Source organism: Haplochromis burtoni, unplaced genomic scaffold (genome assembly GCF_018398535.1).
Source record: "Haplochromis burtoni strain Fernald_Lab_line unplaced genomic scaffold, NCSU_Asbu1 Contig_189, whole genome shotgun sequence".
NCBI lineage: Eukaryota > Metazoa > Chordata > Actinopteri > Cichliformes > Cichlidae > Haplochromis > Haplochromis burtoni.
The window spans coordinates 657,319-676,980 of NW_024582550.1; the positions used below are offsets into that span (position 1 = coordinate 657,319).

At 41.1% G+C, this 19,662-nt stretch overlaps 3 protein-coding genes across 8 annotated transcripts in view; all 3 read right to left on the reverse strand.

Annotated features, from left to right (window-relative positions):
• The window catches only part of crtc1b (CREB regulated transcription coactivator 1b), a 24,836-nt gene extending 21,820 nt beyond the window's left edge, over positions 1-3,016 (reverse strand). The window contains exons 1-3 of one of the 5 annotated variants that reach the window (XM_042225929.1): positions 2,718-3,002; positions 925-1,041; positions 209-334 (exon numbers count right to left, since the gene is read on the reverse strand). In XM_042225929.1, the coding sequence (XP_042081863.1) occupies positions 209-334; positions 925-1,041; positions 2,718-2,843 (369 nt within the window). In that variant the 5' untranslated portion in view covers positions 2,844-3,002. Of the gene's footprint in view, positions 1-208; positions 335-924; positions 1,042-2,717 lie in introns of all 5 variants that reach the window. The other 4 variants (XM_014337650.2, XM_005934860.3, XM_005934861.3 and 1 more) reach the window with 4 other exon arrangements.
• A 1,951-nt stretch (positions 3,017-4,967) lies between these two features.
• Positions 4,968-11,445, reverse strand: klhl26 (kelch-like family member 26). Of its 2 annotated transcripts, XM_005934857.3 has the most exons (3): positions 11,161-11,445; positions 8,891-9,073; positions 4,968-8,383 (listed from the first exon to the last, which is right to left on the reverse strand). In XM_005934857.3, exons 1-3 carry the CDS (start codon positions 11,208-11,210, stop codon positions 6,802-6,804), a joined length of 1,815 nt encoding a protein of 604 aa, XP_005934919.1. In that variant the 5' UTR covers positions 11,211-11,445; the 3' UTR covers positions 4,968-6,801. The 2 variants fall into 2 exon arrangements, with proteins under 2 accessions (XP_005934919.1, XP_005934921.1); XM_005934859.3 differs by lacking the exon at positions 8,891-9,073.
• A 1,613-nt stretch (positions 11,446-13,058) lies between these two features.
• The window catches only part of il12rb1 (interleukin 12 receptor subunit beta 1), an 18,402-nt gene continuing 11,798 nt past the window's right edge, over positions 13,059-19,662 (reverse strand). Inside the window, exons 13-15 of the mRNA XM_005934856.2 lie at positions 19,381-19,450; positions 19,096-19,171; positions 13,059-15,745 (exon numbers count right to left, since the gene is read on the reverse strand). Coding sequence (XP_005934918.1) covers positions 15,425-15,745; positions 19,096-19,171; positions 19,381-19,450 — 467 coding nt within the window. The 3' untranslated portion in view covers positions 13,059-15,424. The remainder of the gene's footprint in view (positions 15,746-19,095; positions 19,172-19,380; positions 19,451-19,662) is intronic.

The following is a 19,662-nucleotide window of genomic DNA, read 5'->3' on the forward strand; positions in this document are numbered from 1 at the left end:
TATATATATATATATATATAAAAACGTATCACACAAATACATGAAGACTAATGAAAGCTGATCAATTAAACAGCCAAAAGCTTAAATTTAAAGCAGTCTGCTACGCTGAAGTAGCTTGTCTCCAGACACAAATCAGAATTTTAACTTAAAAATCAGACCAAAACAATAACACATTCCTCATCACAGTGCGCTTGAAACGAAAGGATATCTGGCGTCCATGTTTGTCGACTGTTAGCGGCCGGCGGTGAGGCGAAGTGATGCGGTTCCGGTCACGGTAAACACGGTCCACCAGCCCGTGGTGCCTGGTTGTCCGACTGGTATCCAGCACTGAGTTCTGGAGGTGGACACATCAGGTGAATGAGGCCCCGCCCACAAAGAAAACAAAAACAAAAATTGCTTACACTATAAAACTGTGTCTTAGGATAATGTCTGAGGATAAATGGTGCACATGTGTTTGTTTCAAAATGAGTCAAGCCATGGGCCCCCCATACTGATGCTTGAGTTGGCAAATGTATTAAAAATGGAAAGCCATGACAAGCAATGGTCTATTTAAAATTTAGGAACCAAATTACGCATCAGGGTGAAAAAACCCCAAACAAAACAAAAAGAAACAAAAAAAAAAAACCAAAAAAAAAAAAACAGCTGTAGTGCACGTCTTCTCCTTCACTCTTGGACCCTGATAAAACCTGATGCTTTATGCAGCTTTGACGACGAGGTAATGTCTAAACACTTTACTGTCAGCACAGCCATAAATAAGCCTGCAGACTTTCTATAATGGCTTTAGAGGAATTTTCTGGGTTCTTTCACCAACACCACAGACACCTGCAACCTTTGTATGTCCAATAGTATCACCAACAGCTGAGAAGGGCACACTGGTCTACAACAAACCATTGATTTACCAGCCGAGAGAGGCCAGGGGCTCACCTGAAAAGGCAGGTCAATGTTGCCATTTCCAATCTGATTGACATTGGGCAGTGAGCCTCCATAGTACTGTCCACGATTCTGCCCTAGTTGCAAATACTGGGTCTTCTGTAACTGCAACTGTGCAAAGTAAAATTGCATGAAAGCATGAGTGAATGACTGATCCAATACACAAAAAAGAGATGCTAAAAACAAATGGTGCATGCCAGACCACAGTGTGGGATATGAAAGACTGATGAATTCATTAACTGACAGATGAAACGTGATGAGCCAGGCAGATGTGGCGGTACCACGAATAATCAGGAGGCAGAGAACATATTTTAATAGCAAATAAAAAGAAAAGAAAAATCACATCAGCTGATGTGAATGACACCTGACTGACAGCTGGTGTAATTACAGTCACACTTTCCATGTAACACACCTGGCTACTACATTAACCACACAACAGTAGTCAAAACAAAAGTCATATATGTTATTAAAAAACAAAAACAACACTGTGATGGAAGGCCTCGAATATGAAATGAAATGCGTGAGGATAAATGATCAGAACTGATGCCATGGATGGATGTTTGGATGGCAACACAAAGAAATCAGGCAGAGACCATAAAACTGAGTAGTAAATTCAATTCCCCCCACCCCTCCCCCTTTGCAGTAAATAACAGTACAGCTCAGGTTTACACTGACGCAGCGTGGTAAGTGGGCATCATTTCCAGCAACTAGACCAACAATTAGCCCCAACGTTTCCTGGCAACAATATGGTTTATATGTTTTGAGACGAACAGCCCTGAAACAATTAGTTCATCATCAAAAATTGCGAGAAATCGCCAACAATGATGACAAGTCATTCTGAAAGTTATTTTAAAACTTAAAAAAAAAAAAATCCCATTTCAGCTCCATTTTACTGTTTTTTTTACATGATTATCATCTGCTATATCTAAACCAGAGCTTTTCATCCACAGTTATATTCACTTCTGTAAAATGACAACAACAACAACAAAAAGAGACAGACAGTAAAACGAACATCATCTCTCAGCGTTAGAAACCCCCCCCCACACACACACACACACACACACACATTTTATTCATCACCAGTGGACTTGCAGCTTCAGTTAGAGCCAATTGAATTGACATAATAAACAGCAGCCTAATGAAAACAGCTGCTCCACTTGTAGTGGTTGAGGCAACCAGTGCTTTCATTGTAGTGAGAAAGCTGCCATTCACACTTTGCTAAAGATAGAGCGAGTAAAACGAGACATGTGGATCATTTAGTCAGAGCTGACTTTGCTCTCCTTAAGTGTATGCTATGAAAATAATGTTACGGGTAATGTGGGGGTTACCCTCTTTCCCCTTAATAAATAAGAAACACACACACACAGCTGGTTAACATCTGTTTGGCTAATCTCTCTGTCAACCAACATTGCTTCCCATTCCGTTTCTAAATCGCAGCTAACTTTTCCTAACGTGCTCTAATGCGGTCACTACCATGCCAGACGATTTGTCTATTAGCTAACGAAATGTCAGCAGCCACAGGCAGGGGAGAACAGGTGCACATTATCCACAGCTCCAGCAGGCGAGGCTAAGCTGGTTAGTGCTGCTGGAAGTCAAATAATGCTGGCTTGTTTTAACAGGCGCGGGAGAAACGTCGCTCCGCAGCATTGCACTGATGCAGCAAAGGACGCTAATATGAACTTTAGCTTACATAGCATCCCAACCTTTCCGATACATCTCCGCAGTGTTCGTTAGCTGCCAAACAGCGATGCAACGAGAGGTAAACAGCCCCTCTGTGGGGGTCTTACCCGCGCAGCTCTGGTGATGTTCAGGTCTTTCATCACTTCTTCAAACGCGGCGGTCTCTTCCGCCTGCTTCTGATTATGCAAAGCGATTTTTTCGCTAAATTTGCGAGGATTGTTAGAGGACGCCATCTTTCCCCTCTTCTTCTCAATGGAATGTTACGCTGCGCACCACTCCGGGCTCTCCCGGTCGTCATCACGCACAGTCAACGTGTCTGTTGATGTTTTTCTTTTTTGCTTCAGTTATTGCCAGAGTTTGCGGCAGGGTGAGTTGCAGATAAATTACACACTGCCACAAGGGAAATCGTGTGCCCCAGATGCATGCTATAAATAGTTAAGTAAATAAATAAGTTCACATAAAAGAGAACAGAATTTTCAAACAGAATAAAAACAGCATGGAATGAAGCAGTAATGAATGCAATGGATACAACAGAAAAAAACAGCGCATGAACTATCCAGAATGGAAGGAAAGTCTACATATATCGCATGAAGCTCTAGTTTATGACGAGAAAGTTGGATCATATTAAATTAAACTAGAAGATATGCAATGGAAGTCTGAATATACTGACTAAAACTTGCATATATCCAATGAAAGTCTGAATGTATTGAATTAAACTTCACTATGTGAGATTGTGAGCTGTTGTGTGGTATATTTTAATTGGTTTTTGTAGATTTTCTGGCCATCGTTTTATTGGATCAAGGACAATGGTCTAATTGTTTGAAACTTTTGGTATGACCCTGTCTGGAATGCAACCCTGATACTGGATGTTGGACTAAAAGAGTTGAAGAGGTAATTGCAGGCTAGCCAACGAGCTATTAGGCTAACACTGAAGGGTACCATGGGGCCAAGTGGACTCTGACAGCTGTCGAGGACATTAAAAAGTCTCTTGACTTCCTAATGGAGGAAATGTCTACTATCAGGTTGCAGTAGAACAGCATCCTTAACATTGTGGAGGAGGTAAAGCTCCTCTGCATCTAAAACATAGAGTAAGAGAAAAGGATTGCAGACTTGCAACGGTATTCCAGGATAAATGACCGCTTCATATTAAACCCCGCTCACACGCTCAGGCAGGGACTGTCAATAGCAGTGAGGAACCAGGGGAGGTGGACGTTAGCTCCATGGTACAACAGGTTGCTGCTTTCCTGCAGTCCGAAGGGATTGATCTGGACTGTGACAACATCGACGCATGCCACCCTGTGCCCAGAATAAACACCAGCAACAAACCAGCTATTATCTTAAGTGTAAATCAGAAGCACGAGAATGCACTGCTGGGACAAGGGAGAAAATTAAAAGCATATAAAGTATTTATCAATGAACATCTAACCAAAGAGCCAAGCAAGCATTGTACCTTAAGAAACTGGGAAAAATTCAAAGTACTTGGATGACAAACTGTAAAATCAAACTAAAAGGATCACCGGAGGAAGCTAAACTGCTGGTCATCAGAAATATGGTAGATCTCAAAAAATATACAAAACTAAACAAGGTAACAACTATACACTCACTTATCACACACTGAAGGGAAAGGAAAAGCTATTTTATATTAATATGTGGAATGAAACCTGAATATATGAATCAATGAGTGATCCACCTGCTCCCCATCTTTGTTTGCTGATTAGGTGCTTTACCAGCCCAAGGATCTGCCTGCACAGAATCTTAGCTTGTCCTAGGCCTGTGCCTCTGGACAGACACTGGAGAGGCATATATAATGCATGAGTGAGTGTGTGTGTGTTTTCAGTTTGTACTGCAACAGTAGCTTTTCTGGTAAAATTAGTGTAAAAACAAAAAACATTGCACACCCTTGAATATTTAATTATCCTTTCTGGAAAAATGGATCAAATTATTCAATGGAGAGCCTGGAACATTACTGTAGGCCAGTATGAAGGAAGCTAACAGCTAACCAAATCATTAATTAAAGTCAGAAAACTATTTGCTGTTATGGAACCTTAAATATTAATTTTAAATAATTTAATCAGCCTGGCTGATTATTTGGAAAGCTGCCAATCTTGTTGGCAATAGCACTTCTCAGAAGATCCCTGGGTTTGCAACACCACTAGCATGAGAAATAAAGAAATTGTGGACTAGTTGGGGGGAAAAAAACAAAACAAACAAACTGACTTTTCTTTATGAATTCATTAATACTTTGCACACCCACAACAGAAAAAACTGAATTATATTGGCTGAAACATTAATGTTCCTGTATGTGGGAGTGTACAAAATAATAATAAACAAACAAACAAAAAAAACAACAATAGTTCCTTTTTTAAAGCATGATTCACCTTTAATAAAGAATGCACATAAAGCTACACATGTGTACATTCCCCTTTGACTACAGCAATTTCCTGTATATTGCACTTTAATGATGTAATGTGCTGTTACTGGTACAGGTAAATACAAGACAAAGACACACTAAGGCAGACAGTTGATAGTTTAAAAAAATAATAAAAATTTAAAAAGAAAAGAAAAAAAATGAGGAGGCTTCTCACCATCACACGGCCAGTTCCTGGAAAAAACAAAACAAAACAAAAACAAAAACAGGAAGTTTGTCTCTTTGCACACACACACAAAAAAAACCTGGTATAATCTGAGATTATACACTCACACATTTGCTGAGAAATCTTAGAAAGACTGAGGAATTTACTGAGGCTAAAATTGGATATATACAAGCAGGAAAATCCTCAGGAAAAAGGTGTAAGGAACCACAACACTTCACTTTGCATGGCTTGATGAACCTTGGACCATCTGCCTGCAGCATAAGTCTCAATTAAATAATAACCTTAATACTTGATACATGATTTTAGCCTACAGTGACAATGACATCTAGCCATGGTTATTTAGAAGAACACGTGTGCGAATGAGGTGATAACTGGATCGGGAACAGACTGACAGATGCTCGTTCACCCTGCTACAAATGCAAAGTGAAGTAGTTCCTTGACAAATAAGATTTTTTTAGAGTTGATTCTTGTGCATTTCTGACTTTAACACTAAAAATAATCCTCATTCACCAATTCAACATCCATTTTTTAAACCTACAACAGCCTTCATAATATGCATTTGTAGATATAAAGTGCAAAAATAGTAAGAATAGGACGTGAATAACATGAGCATGTTTTCTGTATAAATTGTACTTTGAGGATTTGTGCAAAAATGTTGCTTGTCACATTTTAACAGACAATTACAGTCAGAAAATTTAAATGTCACTGTTGTTTAAGGACAAACCTTTTATGGTAAGCAAGCTGTAGCGGCTGCTTTACATAAAGAGAGCATCAACAGACACACATGCACACACATTAAGTATTGATGTAGCTGCCATAAGAGGTCCATACTGGTTTGTTATGTTGTCTGAGTCATTAGCAAAAACTGAAACAAATGAGGGCAGTAGTAGTTTGAAAAAGAGGGAAAAAAAAGACTAACGTGGAATAACTAATAAAAATTCACAGTTTAAACACATACAATACTCGTTTGTGTGCCATCATTGATACGAGGTTTGCTGATTAGTAAATAGACTTTAAAACACTAACGGTTTTTAAATAATTACAACATAGCACAAAAAAATAAATTAAATAAAAAAACCAATGTACAATCAAGCTGTCCAACATTATAAAGGTTGAGTTTAAATGTTGTCACTGGATAAATTGTAGCATACTCTAAATGATAATTATGTCTAGAGACATTTGTGCTGTGTGTAACTGAAGCCCTTGATCAATAAAACTTGGGGTAGTTAGTGCTACTATTACCGTTTACGCTTCGTTAAAGTATCTGCTCTTCTATTTTCCAAATGGTACAAATGTTTGAAAAAAAAATCCTTTTCAGTTTATGTATTAAACACATCTCAGACAACTACAAGTGTAATTTATAACTTTAGTTCATAAATTCAGAATAACTCAAAATAAAGACCCTTCATGTGGAATAAATATGAACGAACCCTCTGAAGCTACAGAGTAATACCCAAATAACAGTACTGTGGCTTTTTAGGTCAATTTCTTCATATGAACATATAAACACGCACACAAAACGATCACACCTTGTGTTGACTCAACAGTCGGCAGAAAGAGCACATGGAATAAATCTTCACAGTCGTAGGTCTTCTGCTTAGCGCTGTGTGATGTTTTGTGGAAGTATAATTGGTGTGCAAGCAATCCCAGCAAAGGATTCTGGAAAATGCAAATCCCTCTCCCACTCATCTGTCTCTGTGTTGTACACCTGAACGATACTTGTGACATTGTTCAGGTGCCAGTTGTAACCTCCGACGATGTAAATCTTCCCGTCTAGAAGGCAGCAGCCCGCTTCAGACTGGCCGGCCCTCATAGGACTGGCTGTGGTCCACTGGTCGTTCTCTGGAATGTAATACTCGACCGCTAGCACATCAAAACAACGGTCAACATGGTCCATGCGGCCGCCCAGGGCGTAAACCCGATCCCTGGTGCTGATCATGGTGTGCAGCACTCTGGGTTCATTCATGGGAGCTCTGAAGTCCCATTGGTCTGTCGCCGGATCGTAGCAGTGAAGAGTTTTCTTGTCATCCAATGAGACGCCGTATCCTCCTGAGATATACAGCTTCTCTTGACAGGAAGTCCCCGCATGACCCCAAATCCGGCGTTTTAATGGTTCCACATATGACCACTCATTCTTCTTTGGGCAGTAACACTCTACAGATGACAGGCTGCCAGATCGATTGCGCCCTCCAGTGGCGTACAGCAGTCCATTCAGCACATTTAGCTGAAACTGGATACGAGCCTCCTGCATGAGTGGAATGCGCAGCCATTGGTTCAGATGTGGATCGTAGCGGAAACAGCTGTCCACCGCCCCCTCGCCACTACGATACTGTAAGTGCTGTCCGCCGACGACGTAGACAAAGTTGTCTAGTACGGCAACACAAGCATGGCTGCACCCCGTCTCCATCTCCGTAAGCTCTTTGAACTGACGGGATGCGATATCTGGAAGATAGTACACCTTTGTGGTGACTGTGCGATCGTTGTCGGTGTAGGGCGTCCCACCAAAGGTGATGAGTGACATGACGTCAGAGCGAATGAGTGTCCGTGAGGACTGCATTTCATGCTGTCGGAAGGGAAGGATCTGGTAATTGAAGGCCTCGAGGAGATACTGGCGACACTGAACATCCTCCACCATGATGTCCACTCTCTGAATGCTGTCCACCAACTCTGAAGAGCGCATGAGGGGGAACCGCACGTGGCAGAGGACGCTGCTGGCTTGAGCCCGGCGAGACTCGTCGTACTGGAGCCACCTGATGGCGGCGTGGAAGAGGTCGATCTCACTGCAGTTCTTCAGTTTGTTGCTTTGAAGGAAGAAGGTGAGGCGCTCCATGGGAATGTGCAGGAAATCATCCTCCTCTGCAATCTGGAGGAAGTGGCAAAAGGTGAAGGCATCCACCGACTCCTTCAAGGAAGACAAGCTGAACGTGGTGGCCATCTGGCCGATGTGCAGGCAGGTCTCAACGCTCATCGCTGACTTGAGGAACTCCTCGCAGAGCTCCACGACAGGAACCATTTGGAGGAAGACAGCAGCTCCGAGGACATCCTGAATGCAGTCCAAGTCTAAAGTGACTTCTGCACTGTAGGCAAAGTCGATAATGTGTTTCAGCCCACGGGCAGACAAACCCTTCAGCTCAATGGTATCTTGGTTCGACTCCCTCATGCCTCCCGTGAACATAGCTCTGAAACACAAGGACGTGTAAGTAAACTACGTGATATTTTACGGTCCCTTGGAATTCAAAACTGCATACATTTACTTGAATGGCAATGGAGTCAGAGTCATTGCTCTACGTAAAATAAAATGAATAAATAAATTAAAAAAGGCCCTTTTTTCTTGAGCTGTTCATTGTTTCAGGTCTGGTGCAGATGAACCAAAAACTAGTGTGCAAAGCAGTAAGCTTACCTTTTCCTGCATTTTTATGTTATTGTACAATTATCTAAATATTAAAATGTTTTAATATGTTTTAAAACTTTCTCAATTTCTGCTTCTCTAATATACGATATCGTTATATCATTTGGCAAATATGAATTCACTGACATACAGGAGACTGAGAATGTATTTTTACATTACCGAGATGTGTATTTAACTTTAAATGGATGTAACTGTTTTTTTCCCCCTCCATTCCAGCTAAAAGCTTCCAGTTATGAATGCAAATCGGGCAGTGTGAAGTCTCATGCCTTAGACTAACCTGAAGTAATCACTACAGGCGGCCAGCACTGCTTTATGGACCTGGAAGCGCTCCTCGTTGATGGCCAGCACGACGTCAAGTAGCTGGCCCTGAGCCCGTAACACAGACAAGCCCTGAAGGAGGGTGGAACTGTGGCTCGGGGCTGAGAAAGTACAGCGAAGGGTGCTATTCTTGTTTGCCATACTGTAAAGAGAAAAAGGCCTCAAGTCACTCAAGTGATTGTTCCTTTTTTCACATCTCCCCTGATCTTAGTTTCTGTACTCAGCTTAATTTTTCAGTTACTAAAAGCTATTACCGCCTTTTCAAACATGCTGCATAGTCCAAGAGATCAATAAGTTGCGTCTGGTGAAAGCATTGCTGTGATGAAAATTTAATCTAATCTGCTAGAGTCGGCCAGGGAGAAATGCATTCTGTTCGGTGTCTTTGCATTAGCGAGAATGTGTCTGTACACTGGAGTCATGGTGAGGGGAAGAGATAGTGCTGTGCACTTTACTGCTAGACATAAAAAACTGAAATCTATCTGCCACAATTACAGTGGCTTACTGAGAGCAAGTAAGTATATCTGGTGGACACACCATCATAGGTACATGAAAAAGCATCACTTTGTCAGCACTCAAGGAAAAGGAAGTTCTCCCTGACATCACTGCAAACACATTTATTCAAAGTACATATATAACCTCAGATGAGCAACAAGCTTACATACGTTTTTGCTTGCACTTTTCCCCCCTGATATGCTTTAACAAGATTCAAAAATGGCATCCAAGCACAGCAAGAAGGTTAAAAATGACCAAATGGGGCTAAACGATACAACAGGATTTTTTCAAATCCAACAATTATCCTATATTAAGTCAAAAAATTAAAATTGAGTCAAAGACAAGTGATGAGGTTCAACCTGACAACCAGCTTAACACATCCCCCCCCATTAGAGTGGACACAATGATCCAGGCCTTCTCTTCCAACATCAGTGTTTTGTTCAGAAATCAGTTTTCTTGCCCTAATAGGAGAAATTATAATCACCCTGGTGTAAAAAATTTTTTTGGAATCCTAAAAAAGTAATTGAGAACTGAGAACTGTGTGTATAAAAATAACCAGTCTTGCAATTTTCATACCCCAGTATTGATCTTGAATATCAAGTGATGCTGGTACGATCAAAAAGATTCGTTCCTCTGACTCTCACCTTTATTTTGTCAAAAGCTAACAAATACAATGTAGCCCAAATAGGCATTTTCTTGCTTTGGAGGTTGTATTAGTTCATCTCACAAGAGCCAACAAAATAATTTAGAGAATGCAAACGCTGCTGGTTGATACTGGAAAAAAAGAAAACGGCAAAAAAGTGCAGGTCTGGAATAAACAGCTTAAAACAGTGCGAGGATCCCTGCAGTAGTTGTATGACTGATCCTGTGTATTTGCATGGGAAAATTAATTCCTGACAAATTTCCTATTTGTTTGTAGAAAAGCTCGAGTACCTGGGTATCTGCTGAGCAAATAATATTCATCTCTGTCTGTGCATGTCAAAATAAAAGGAAAACAAAGTGGAAACTGCGCACATGCGCGCACACAAAAACAGGTGAAGGGAAGAAAACGGAGAGCCTTCTTTTATATATCTGGACTAACGTGGTTGTTTGCCCGTGTAAAATAATAAAAAATGCAAACGTGTTCCATTTAGCTTTGGCAGTGTTACTCTTAATACTTAATGATGGCGTGTCCTACGGTTATCACGTTGACGTAATTAAGTGCACCTGCATGTCTCCAGTGGGGAAACCTCCTCATTAAAATAAACGAAATGCTTACGGTCTGCATTATGTTTTTGTTTTGTTTTTTTAAATATCAGAATTTTTAAAAACATGCCTAATCTGATTTTGAAGAAGATATTTGAGCCATAACAAAACAGAAACAGACTTTCCGCGGATGTGCTCGCAGTGTTGTGGTGACATTTAAAGCAAACTAGCATCGCTTCAAAGTTGTGACCTATTTATTAGTCTATCATAAAAATTATTAATAAAACTGTTAAAATATAGCAGGTTGTGTTACGGTTGTCTACCCTCCATTCTGAACTTCTTTTTTCTTTGCTGTATCGATAAAAAGGAGCAGGTAGTCTTGGTGCCTGGAGGCCCGGACACCGCCTCGGTGTTTCCTTGATTTACGCCGCGGCGCTTCGAACCGTTCTGACGGACTCGGATCGAGCTCGAGTCCCGGAGCCGTGGGAACTCCCATCAGGGAAACACCGGACACCCAAGACAACACCGTGGACTCCCCACGCCCTCACCCACCTGTTCTGCGTATCTTTTGGAGCAAATTCCCCACCATCTGACTCCGCCATCTTCTAGCACATAGCAACACGCATAGGGCATTTTCAGCAGAGTTAACAGGATGCCAATGGCACGACTGGCCCGGTCATGGCTTCACAAGTCTGAATAAAGTCGATTGTTCCAGGATGGATGGTAAACAGTTGCCTGTCTGTAGTCCTGTGCCGAACACGGTGGTGACCTCACCTACCGGCTGCTTGCTGTACCTCCTTCCTTTGTGCCGACCACTAGAGGGCGCCACAGTCACGTGCACAGGTGTTTCAGTTGAGATGTCCCGTGTGAAGCATTGATCCTACAGGAGACAAAACTAGATTGTAACAGTAAATATCCATAAAATGTGTCTGTCATTCTATTCATACGGTAGGCCTGTATTAAAGTAGCACTTCTTGGTTGCCAGTTAAGTCTATATGTGTAAAATGTTGCGAATATAAAAAAAAGTATCAATTGCAAAGCCTGTATGTAAACAATACAATAGTGTATGAGCTGGGGCCTCATTTATCAGATTTTTCTGTGCAGTAAATGTGATAGGACTGGAATGCAGAGAGGCCAGTTCTGCACACAGACTGTGCTAATATGCAGAGAATGTGGTTTGACATTGTTGAGTTGAAATGAATGAGGCTTTCCAGTGAAAAAGTCTAGCTCATTAAAATGATGTCAAAGCAAAAGACTGTAACTTGTCTAAGACCATATGAAACTAATTCAAGTCATTTTTATTTATATAGCGCCAAATCACACCGCAAGGCACTTTATATGATAAGGTAAAGACCCTACAATAATACAGAGAAAACCTGAACTTGCAGAGAGCAAGGCAGCAGTGGGAAAGAAAAACTCCCTTTCAACACAAAGAAACATCCAGCGTAACCAGGCTCAGAACATATTTGTTCATGCAGTCATCAGAGTTTGAGTCTGTGTGTGTGTGTGAATGTTAGACAAGGTGCTTAAGCACTTTTTTCTATCTAAAATTCAAATGTGTTCTCTGGAGTGACGAATCACAATTCACCATCTGGCAATCCGATGGATGAGTCTGGGTTTGGCAAGGAGAACTGTACCAAGTGTAAAGTTTGGTGGAGGGGGGGGATTATGGTGTACAGTTGTCTTTCACGAGGTGGGCTCAGCTCCTTAGTTCCAGTGAGAAGAACTCTTAATACTTCAGCATACCAAGACATTTTTACACCAAGCTTGTGGGAACAGTTTGGGCATGGCCCCTTCTGGATTAGAACATGACTGTGCACGAGCGCACAAAGCAAGGTCCATAAAGATGTAGAAGAACTCAATTGGCCTGCACAGAGTCCTAACCTCAACCTGAGAGAACGCAGCCTGGTCATCCTCACAAATGTGTTTCTGGAAGAATGGTCCAAAAATTCCCATAAATACTCCTAAACCTTGTGGAAAACCTTCCCAGAAGAGCTGAAGATGTTATATCTGCAAAGGTTGGGCTAACATCATATTAAACCCTATAGACTAACAGTGGCATGTCACTCAAGTCCATATGTGTGTGAAAGCAGAGGAGTAAATGCTTGTGTGCACAAGAACAAGCACAGAGGTATTGGATGCCTGACGTCACCAAAGCAAAAACTGACTGAATCTGCAACATCAAATGTAAGAATAGTTGTGTTGATAAAAACTGAAACTTCAGTTAAACTATGAGCATGACTGTACTTTATTTATACATACACTATGGTATCCTGTGATAGTATTTTAACCACAGGCATTGCTTATCAGATGTTTTTTTTCTTACCACAGAGATTAAAATCCTCTGCTCTGACCAGACGATTTTAATCTCTGTGGTAAGAAATGAACACACAACAGAACAGAGTGATCATCTTGCTTCTTTTATGCTTAAAATCTGAAGTAGGAAAATCCTTTCTTCTTCCAGTTCTGGGAATGCAAATTGCAGCAGGGTGGGAAACGCAAGTAGGTTGTCATCACTTTTTGAGAATTAAACAGGACACGCTCTACTCTGAACAATGTAACTTTCGATCTGAATGCCACAGAAGTCTCTTTAGTAATGAGTAATGTGGTTTTTGATGAGCTGCCTTTTTTTAAGGTCACTGGGTTTTCTTTTTTGCGACCACTTCCTGTCATACCATTACCTCTCAACAGGCTCACATTTGTACTGCTCAGCGATCATAAACACAGCTTCTCTGTCTTTCCTGTTACATTACACTGGCCAACATGAGTTGTTTTTGGTTTATTTTCTTGTCATTGCAAAAACATACTGCAAAAAGTGAATTAACTTTTGCTTTGAATAATAATAATACAAATCTGCTTTCTTTCACAGCAAGTGTATGATGGATAATTAAAGTCAGTACTTAAAGCAAATTGCAACTGACTGAATTATCCTTTGGTAGCTTGTGTCTGAAAGTTTCACGTTGTTGCCTCAAGATAATGGCAATGAACTAAAACCGCTGAGGCAAATTTGCTTTTTAGAAAGTTTGAAAAAGTCAAACAAGTATTAACAAAGATTTCTTTATTCCACAAATAAAAAACAAACAAACATTTATTGACACTGTAAAGTGATAAAGTATGAGAATGTTTAACCCTCCTTCTTTCATGTACTGGCCTCCTTACAGTGAGGGGCACTAATTATTTGATCCCTTGCTGAATTTGCACATGTCGTCCCTTACAAAGAAAATAATTAAAGTCTCTCATTTCTATGGAAGTTTCATTTTAGTGTAGAAAGGTGAAAAAAAACCCCCACATTACATGAACGTTATAAATTCATTTGTACGTCATTGAGTGAAGTAAGTATTTGATACTGTGACGGAGGTGTGGTCCCTGGCTTAGCTGCAGGGGAGGAGTGGTGCAGTGAGCTCAACGGGGCGGTGCTGGGGAGGCAGGTGAGAGCACAGCTGGTGGCTTTTGGACTGATGACAGTCTTTTTCCCTTTTTAGTGAGGTGGAAGACCAGAGAGGAGGGTTGGAAAAGCTGAGACCAGTGCTGACCAGACTGTGGGTTGTTGCATAAAACCCTAAATAAACTTGTGAGCATAACCAGTGTGTGTGGAGTGCATTCTACAGATACCCTATAACCTAGCCAGAATTCTGACTCCCATGGATTGATTAATTGATTAAATGACAGTAAATCAATCAAGTACAGATACTCCTGATCTCAACTCACTATGTGTATAAACCACACCCAAAGAGCCTTCAGAGGACGTCAGAGACAAGTGTGGGAAATCGAGGAAATAAAATATAAAATGACCATCAATCACCCTTGATCTGGATCCGTGCAAGAGGTTGTCTCGTGGGGTGAGGATGATCAGGAGAAAGGTGACGAATTGGCCCAAAACTACACAGGAGGAGCTTGTTAACCATCAATGCACTATACCACAATGGATTGAAATTTTACAATGCCTGCAAGTTCCCCTTTCTTAAGAAAGCACATGTACATGCCTGTTTTAAAGTTAATATCTGTGAACATCTAAATGATTCAGAGGAGGCCTGGCAGAAAGTGCAGTGCTCACATGAAACTAAAGAGAAATGCTGAGTATGAATCAAATATCACCATCCCGACAGTGAAGCACGGAGGCTGAAACATTATGCTTTGGTGCTGTTTTTCTGTTAAGGGTGCAGGACGGCTTCAGGTCATTAAGGGACCAATGGGCAGGGCCATATACCATAAAATCTTGGATGAGGACCTCCTTCCCTCTGACAAAACACTGAAGATTGGTCATGGATGGGTCTTCCAGCATGGCACCGACCCAAAACATACTGCCAGAGAAGTGGCTAAAGAAGGAGCATATTAAGGTCAGGAAGTGGCCTAGCCGGTCTCCAGACCTGAGTGGAAGGAGCTGAGGCGTCTGTGCCAAGAGGCAGCAAAAAGACCTAAAGCATTTAGAGAGTGTCCATAAAGAGGAGTGGGCCAAAACCTTTCCTGGGATGTGTCTAAACCTAAGAAAAGTCTTACCGCTGTGCTTCCCAACAAGGGTTTCTTCACTAAGTACTAAGTTATGATCAAATACCTATTTCACTCAGTTGCATACAAAATGAAAGTACCATAAAAATGTCTTTGCAAAGTAAGCAAACTTACACATTCACAGTGGATCAAATAATCATTTCCCCTACTGTATGTCAATGAACAAACAAGATAGTCTGTTAATGTCAAATAAAAAAAACAGCAAAATACTTTTGCTGATTAATATATTATTGCTAAGATCCTTCATTCGGTCAGCAAGTGCTTAGGTTCTTTTGTGCTGTGATGCTGAAAAGTCTTTAGTTAAATCCATTTAAGGTAATTCTGTCTTCATGTCAAACACCAAGCCGTTCTTGTATATCAGCATGGCAAGCTCATTGTCCACTTGCTCAAGGTCCGTAATTTCTCCTTTGGAATTCCTCTGCTCCTCATCTGTAGAGCCGGGGCTCGAACAGTCGTCGCTGCATTCTTCCAAGGTACTCCTGTCGTGGTCTACGTCCTCATCAGTCCCATCGTCCCACTCGTCCCGGACAACGCGGACATCTTCTGCTTCCTCTGAGACAGACTTTCCCTCTGGATAAAGTTTGAGCAGCGTCAGCTCATCGTGCACCTCCTCTTTCTTCTCTAGGATTTCCTGTTTTATCACATTATCAGAGAACAGATTTAGTAAGTATTTGTAATTACATGGGATAAAAGGTTTTATCAGTTGTAGATATGAAAATGTGGGTTAAAGCTCATTGAAAATATTCTGTGGTCAGACAAATTAAAATTTGAAACTCTTTTTGGAAAACATCGAAGCGGTGTCCTAAAAAAGGAGGGGGACCAGTGTGCACATCTGATAAAAGGACCATCAGTGTTGAAAGGTACGTACAGGTTTTATACATACACACCCTTTGTGTACTGTTTTCACTGACGCAATGAGTTGAGCTCATTTTTGTCTCAGTTGCTTATGTTTTGTCTTTTTCAATAGGGCACATGTCACATTCGGCAAAAAAAAATTGACAGTGGTCAAAACAGTGGTCCACCCATCACTGGTCATGGTACTGTGGCTGCATACTTCTCTTGCACATAGTCGACAGTTCTGCTTTTTGGTCAAATGAAAAGTCTGTGGTTCTGCCACATTGGCTTTCAATAGATCGGTCAGAGTATTTGCTGGAAAAATATTTGGCCAAAGCATCCAGTCATTTCAGCAATGCCCACTTAGCAACCACAGACATTCAACTTTCCATCATTTGCAGTTTTACTTCTTGTTACTGTTTCCCAGACATAGTGCTTTGAGTTCTGCCCTCATAGTTATGTTTTTGACCTAGATGATCTTTTTTCTCATGCGTTTTGAGAACTTTACATGCAGTTTACCAAACTCCACATGGACTGTCTCATGCCTTTTATTCAAGAATGGCCTCCGTCCCTATGATTTCAAACTTATTCCATTTAACAGTTACAAAGGTCAGTGGGGAATCGATTTTATAGTCCAGATCTTGAGAGCATAATATCTCATCACAGTCAGGTCTGCAGTTTCCTGGACCTCTTTGCTTGTTCTTTGTTTAAAATTCAGTAAATTATATATACAGGTGCTTGCCTTTCCAATGTATGTGCAATGATTTTCTTGGCCTGAGAACACTGTGATCAATATTAACCTCCTAAGACCCGAACTCTTCCACGGCATGCATTTTTAATTTCTCTTTGATATTTGGGGTGATTGGGACCTGATGAATGTAAAAACAAAGAATTACCAGATTTTTTTATTATTTTTTTTTTACCTATTTTTTGTTTCTAAGAAAAATGAGAGCCACATATGAGGATATTCGTTTAAAATTTCAATAGAACAGTAGCAGTATGATGTCCTCATAAGCGGATATCAGGCCCTTGAGACTTTTGGTCTAAATAACCCAAAATGTGATGTCCACATATGTGGATGCCGGGTCCTAGGAGGTTAAAGGCTAATTAAAGCAAACTGGATGCATCGAGCAACAATTTGGAGCAGACTTCAGAAACATGAAAAGTTCAGCCCGGCCTCACAAGAGAAAACAACAATAGCTTTTTAAGCAGGTCAAAACCTGCTGTGGTCATGTAAATGAGAACAGCTGCCTTCACAGTACCTGGGGTGGTTTGGACTAGTCATGCTGGTAACTGAGAAAACAGAAGAGGAACTTGTTGCACTTGAGAGAAATCTGTCTCAGGGCTTTCTGACAGAAAGTCCAACCAAACAGTAAAGAAAAAAGAAAACAATGAAAAATAGAAGTCAGTGAATGATGGTCCCATGGAGTGAAAGCCCCCAGACTAACAGACAGTCTATGCTAACTGGTAACACCGTTGTTAATGGAAGCACGTGGGAAAAAATTAGACTCCAAATGCTACACTGTGTGCTTTGCTGTCACTTTGGTTTTTATCATGCATAAATTTGAGAATCTGAGAAGGAAAAGAGTTGAAACTGCAGTAAAAACTAAAAATAATGACACGTTCTGCAGAAAAACTTGGAAAGTTGCATCCTGTTTTCACTTATTCTGTTTCTATTACAAAACTGAAGCGGGAACCATCGTTTTGGAGACTACAGCATGTAAAGCGTCCCATAAACGTGAGTATAAAATGGACCAACACATCAACCATAATGCATGGAACATTTTTGTGCATTGGTGTTGCGCAGAGCTTTACAGACACCCGTCTATATGTGCTGTGCAGTGGGGGGTAAGTGTGCTTGTCTTTGTGCTTTTGCTGTTACATTTGCTTCGCCTCTCCCATGAAGAGCACAGAAGTATTAACTGATATATTTCTTTGCCGAGTACTGAAAACAATGAAAGCTCTCCAGTGCTTCGAGTGCTGCGGGAGAGTAGAAAAGCACTATATAAAAATCAGTCCATACCCTTCTTCTCATCTTCTTCTTATCTTTTTAAATTTCTATTTTTTTTCCATGCTTGTTGTGAAATCAAAATTTCTTTCCTGTTCAAGCCCAGCTTTAAGCTAGTTTGCATTGCACCTACATGTAGTTGGGCTACACGCTTTTGGCTTTTGAGGGTTGCATGCAAGCATGCCTGCTTTGGTTACTTTGGTCTTTCACTGTGTAGCCAAAGTCCTGTGCATGATGGAAACACTGTAGGACTGTAAGTCCTGCACAAGGCTCACCATGAGTTCAGTACTATTATACTTTTACAACTCCACTTAACTGAAGGGCCCCTGCACTGTATTTTAATGTCTACATGGACAGAGTCTCATGCTCACCATCTGATGATGATATCTGCATCAAGTGGACCTTCACAAGTGTGTAAATTTGGAAACCATTCATCCATTTTCTTCACTGCAGCAGACTGTCACAGCATTCAGTTCACTGCAGACGCTGCAGAAATCTATCTACCAGTGTCCCCTCTCCCCTCATGAACAATACCACAAGATACTTAAATTTCTCCCCTTGTGGCAGAAACTCATTCCTAACCCAGAGTGGACCCTTTTCCAGCTGCAGCGGCTTAGCCAAGGAGTGTCACTGTGAATTCTCATCCCAGTTGCTTCACACTCAGCCTCAAACAATCCCAGTGTGAGTGAGAGGACATACCTGATTAAACCATAACAAACCACATCATCTGCAAAGAGCAGAGAAGATATCCCGAGACCACCAAAACAAACACCCTTAACCTCCCCATAAACAGAATCAGTGACATCTGGAGATGCAGACCGACCTCTCACAGTGATTATACAGGGACTGATACCCCATACTCCGATGGACCTCAAAGTGCGCAGTTGAATGCCTTCTCATTAAGATTGCAGGACAAACTCTCACACACACTCAAATATCCCTGAGAGGATGATATTTCAGTAATCAGGGATCAAAAAAGCCAAGCTCTCCACCTCCAATCCACAGAACCACCAAAACACCAACCAATTAGCAAAACTGTTTAAACCCCCAAATTTCTTTGACTATAACTACCTAAATAACCACACTGGGAACGAACATCAAATCCTTAACAGCTGCAAATCCAAGCAACGGCCTTTTACCTGAGTCTTTGATTGATGGGGGATGAAATCTGTAATAACAGGCTTTGGCACAGGAGGAAAAATCTTGACTTTGATCCTAAAGATGAGAAAAACAGATAAACAAGAACTTCATGAGAAACTTTTACTTTCTTAGACAATTAAGAGACACGTCTGATGATCAGAAGTTACATTGACAGTGGCTGCTGACCATGTTTCACTTGTTTTTCACAAGTACTAAACAAACATACTGTATGCATATTGTAGTCTGCAGGTTTGTTTTTAAAATGGGAAAAAAAGTTTACTTACTTCTTCAAGACAACGGTGCACGTTGTTGAGAATAAAAAGAAGACAAACAGCAAGCCGAAACTCAACCACACTAATACGGGGAGGAGAGGAGAAAATTAGTAATTCTGCTAGACCATATCTGATTTTTACAAAGAAATTAGCTCCAAGGTTTGAACAGGAGGATGCCCCCTGGGCGCCTCCTGGGCGAGGTGTTCCAGGCATGTCCCACCGGGAGGAGGCCCCGGGGCAGACCCAGGACACGCTGGAGAGATTATATCTCTCGGCTGGCCTGGGAACGCCTTG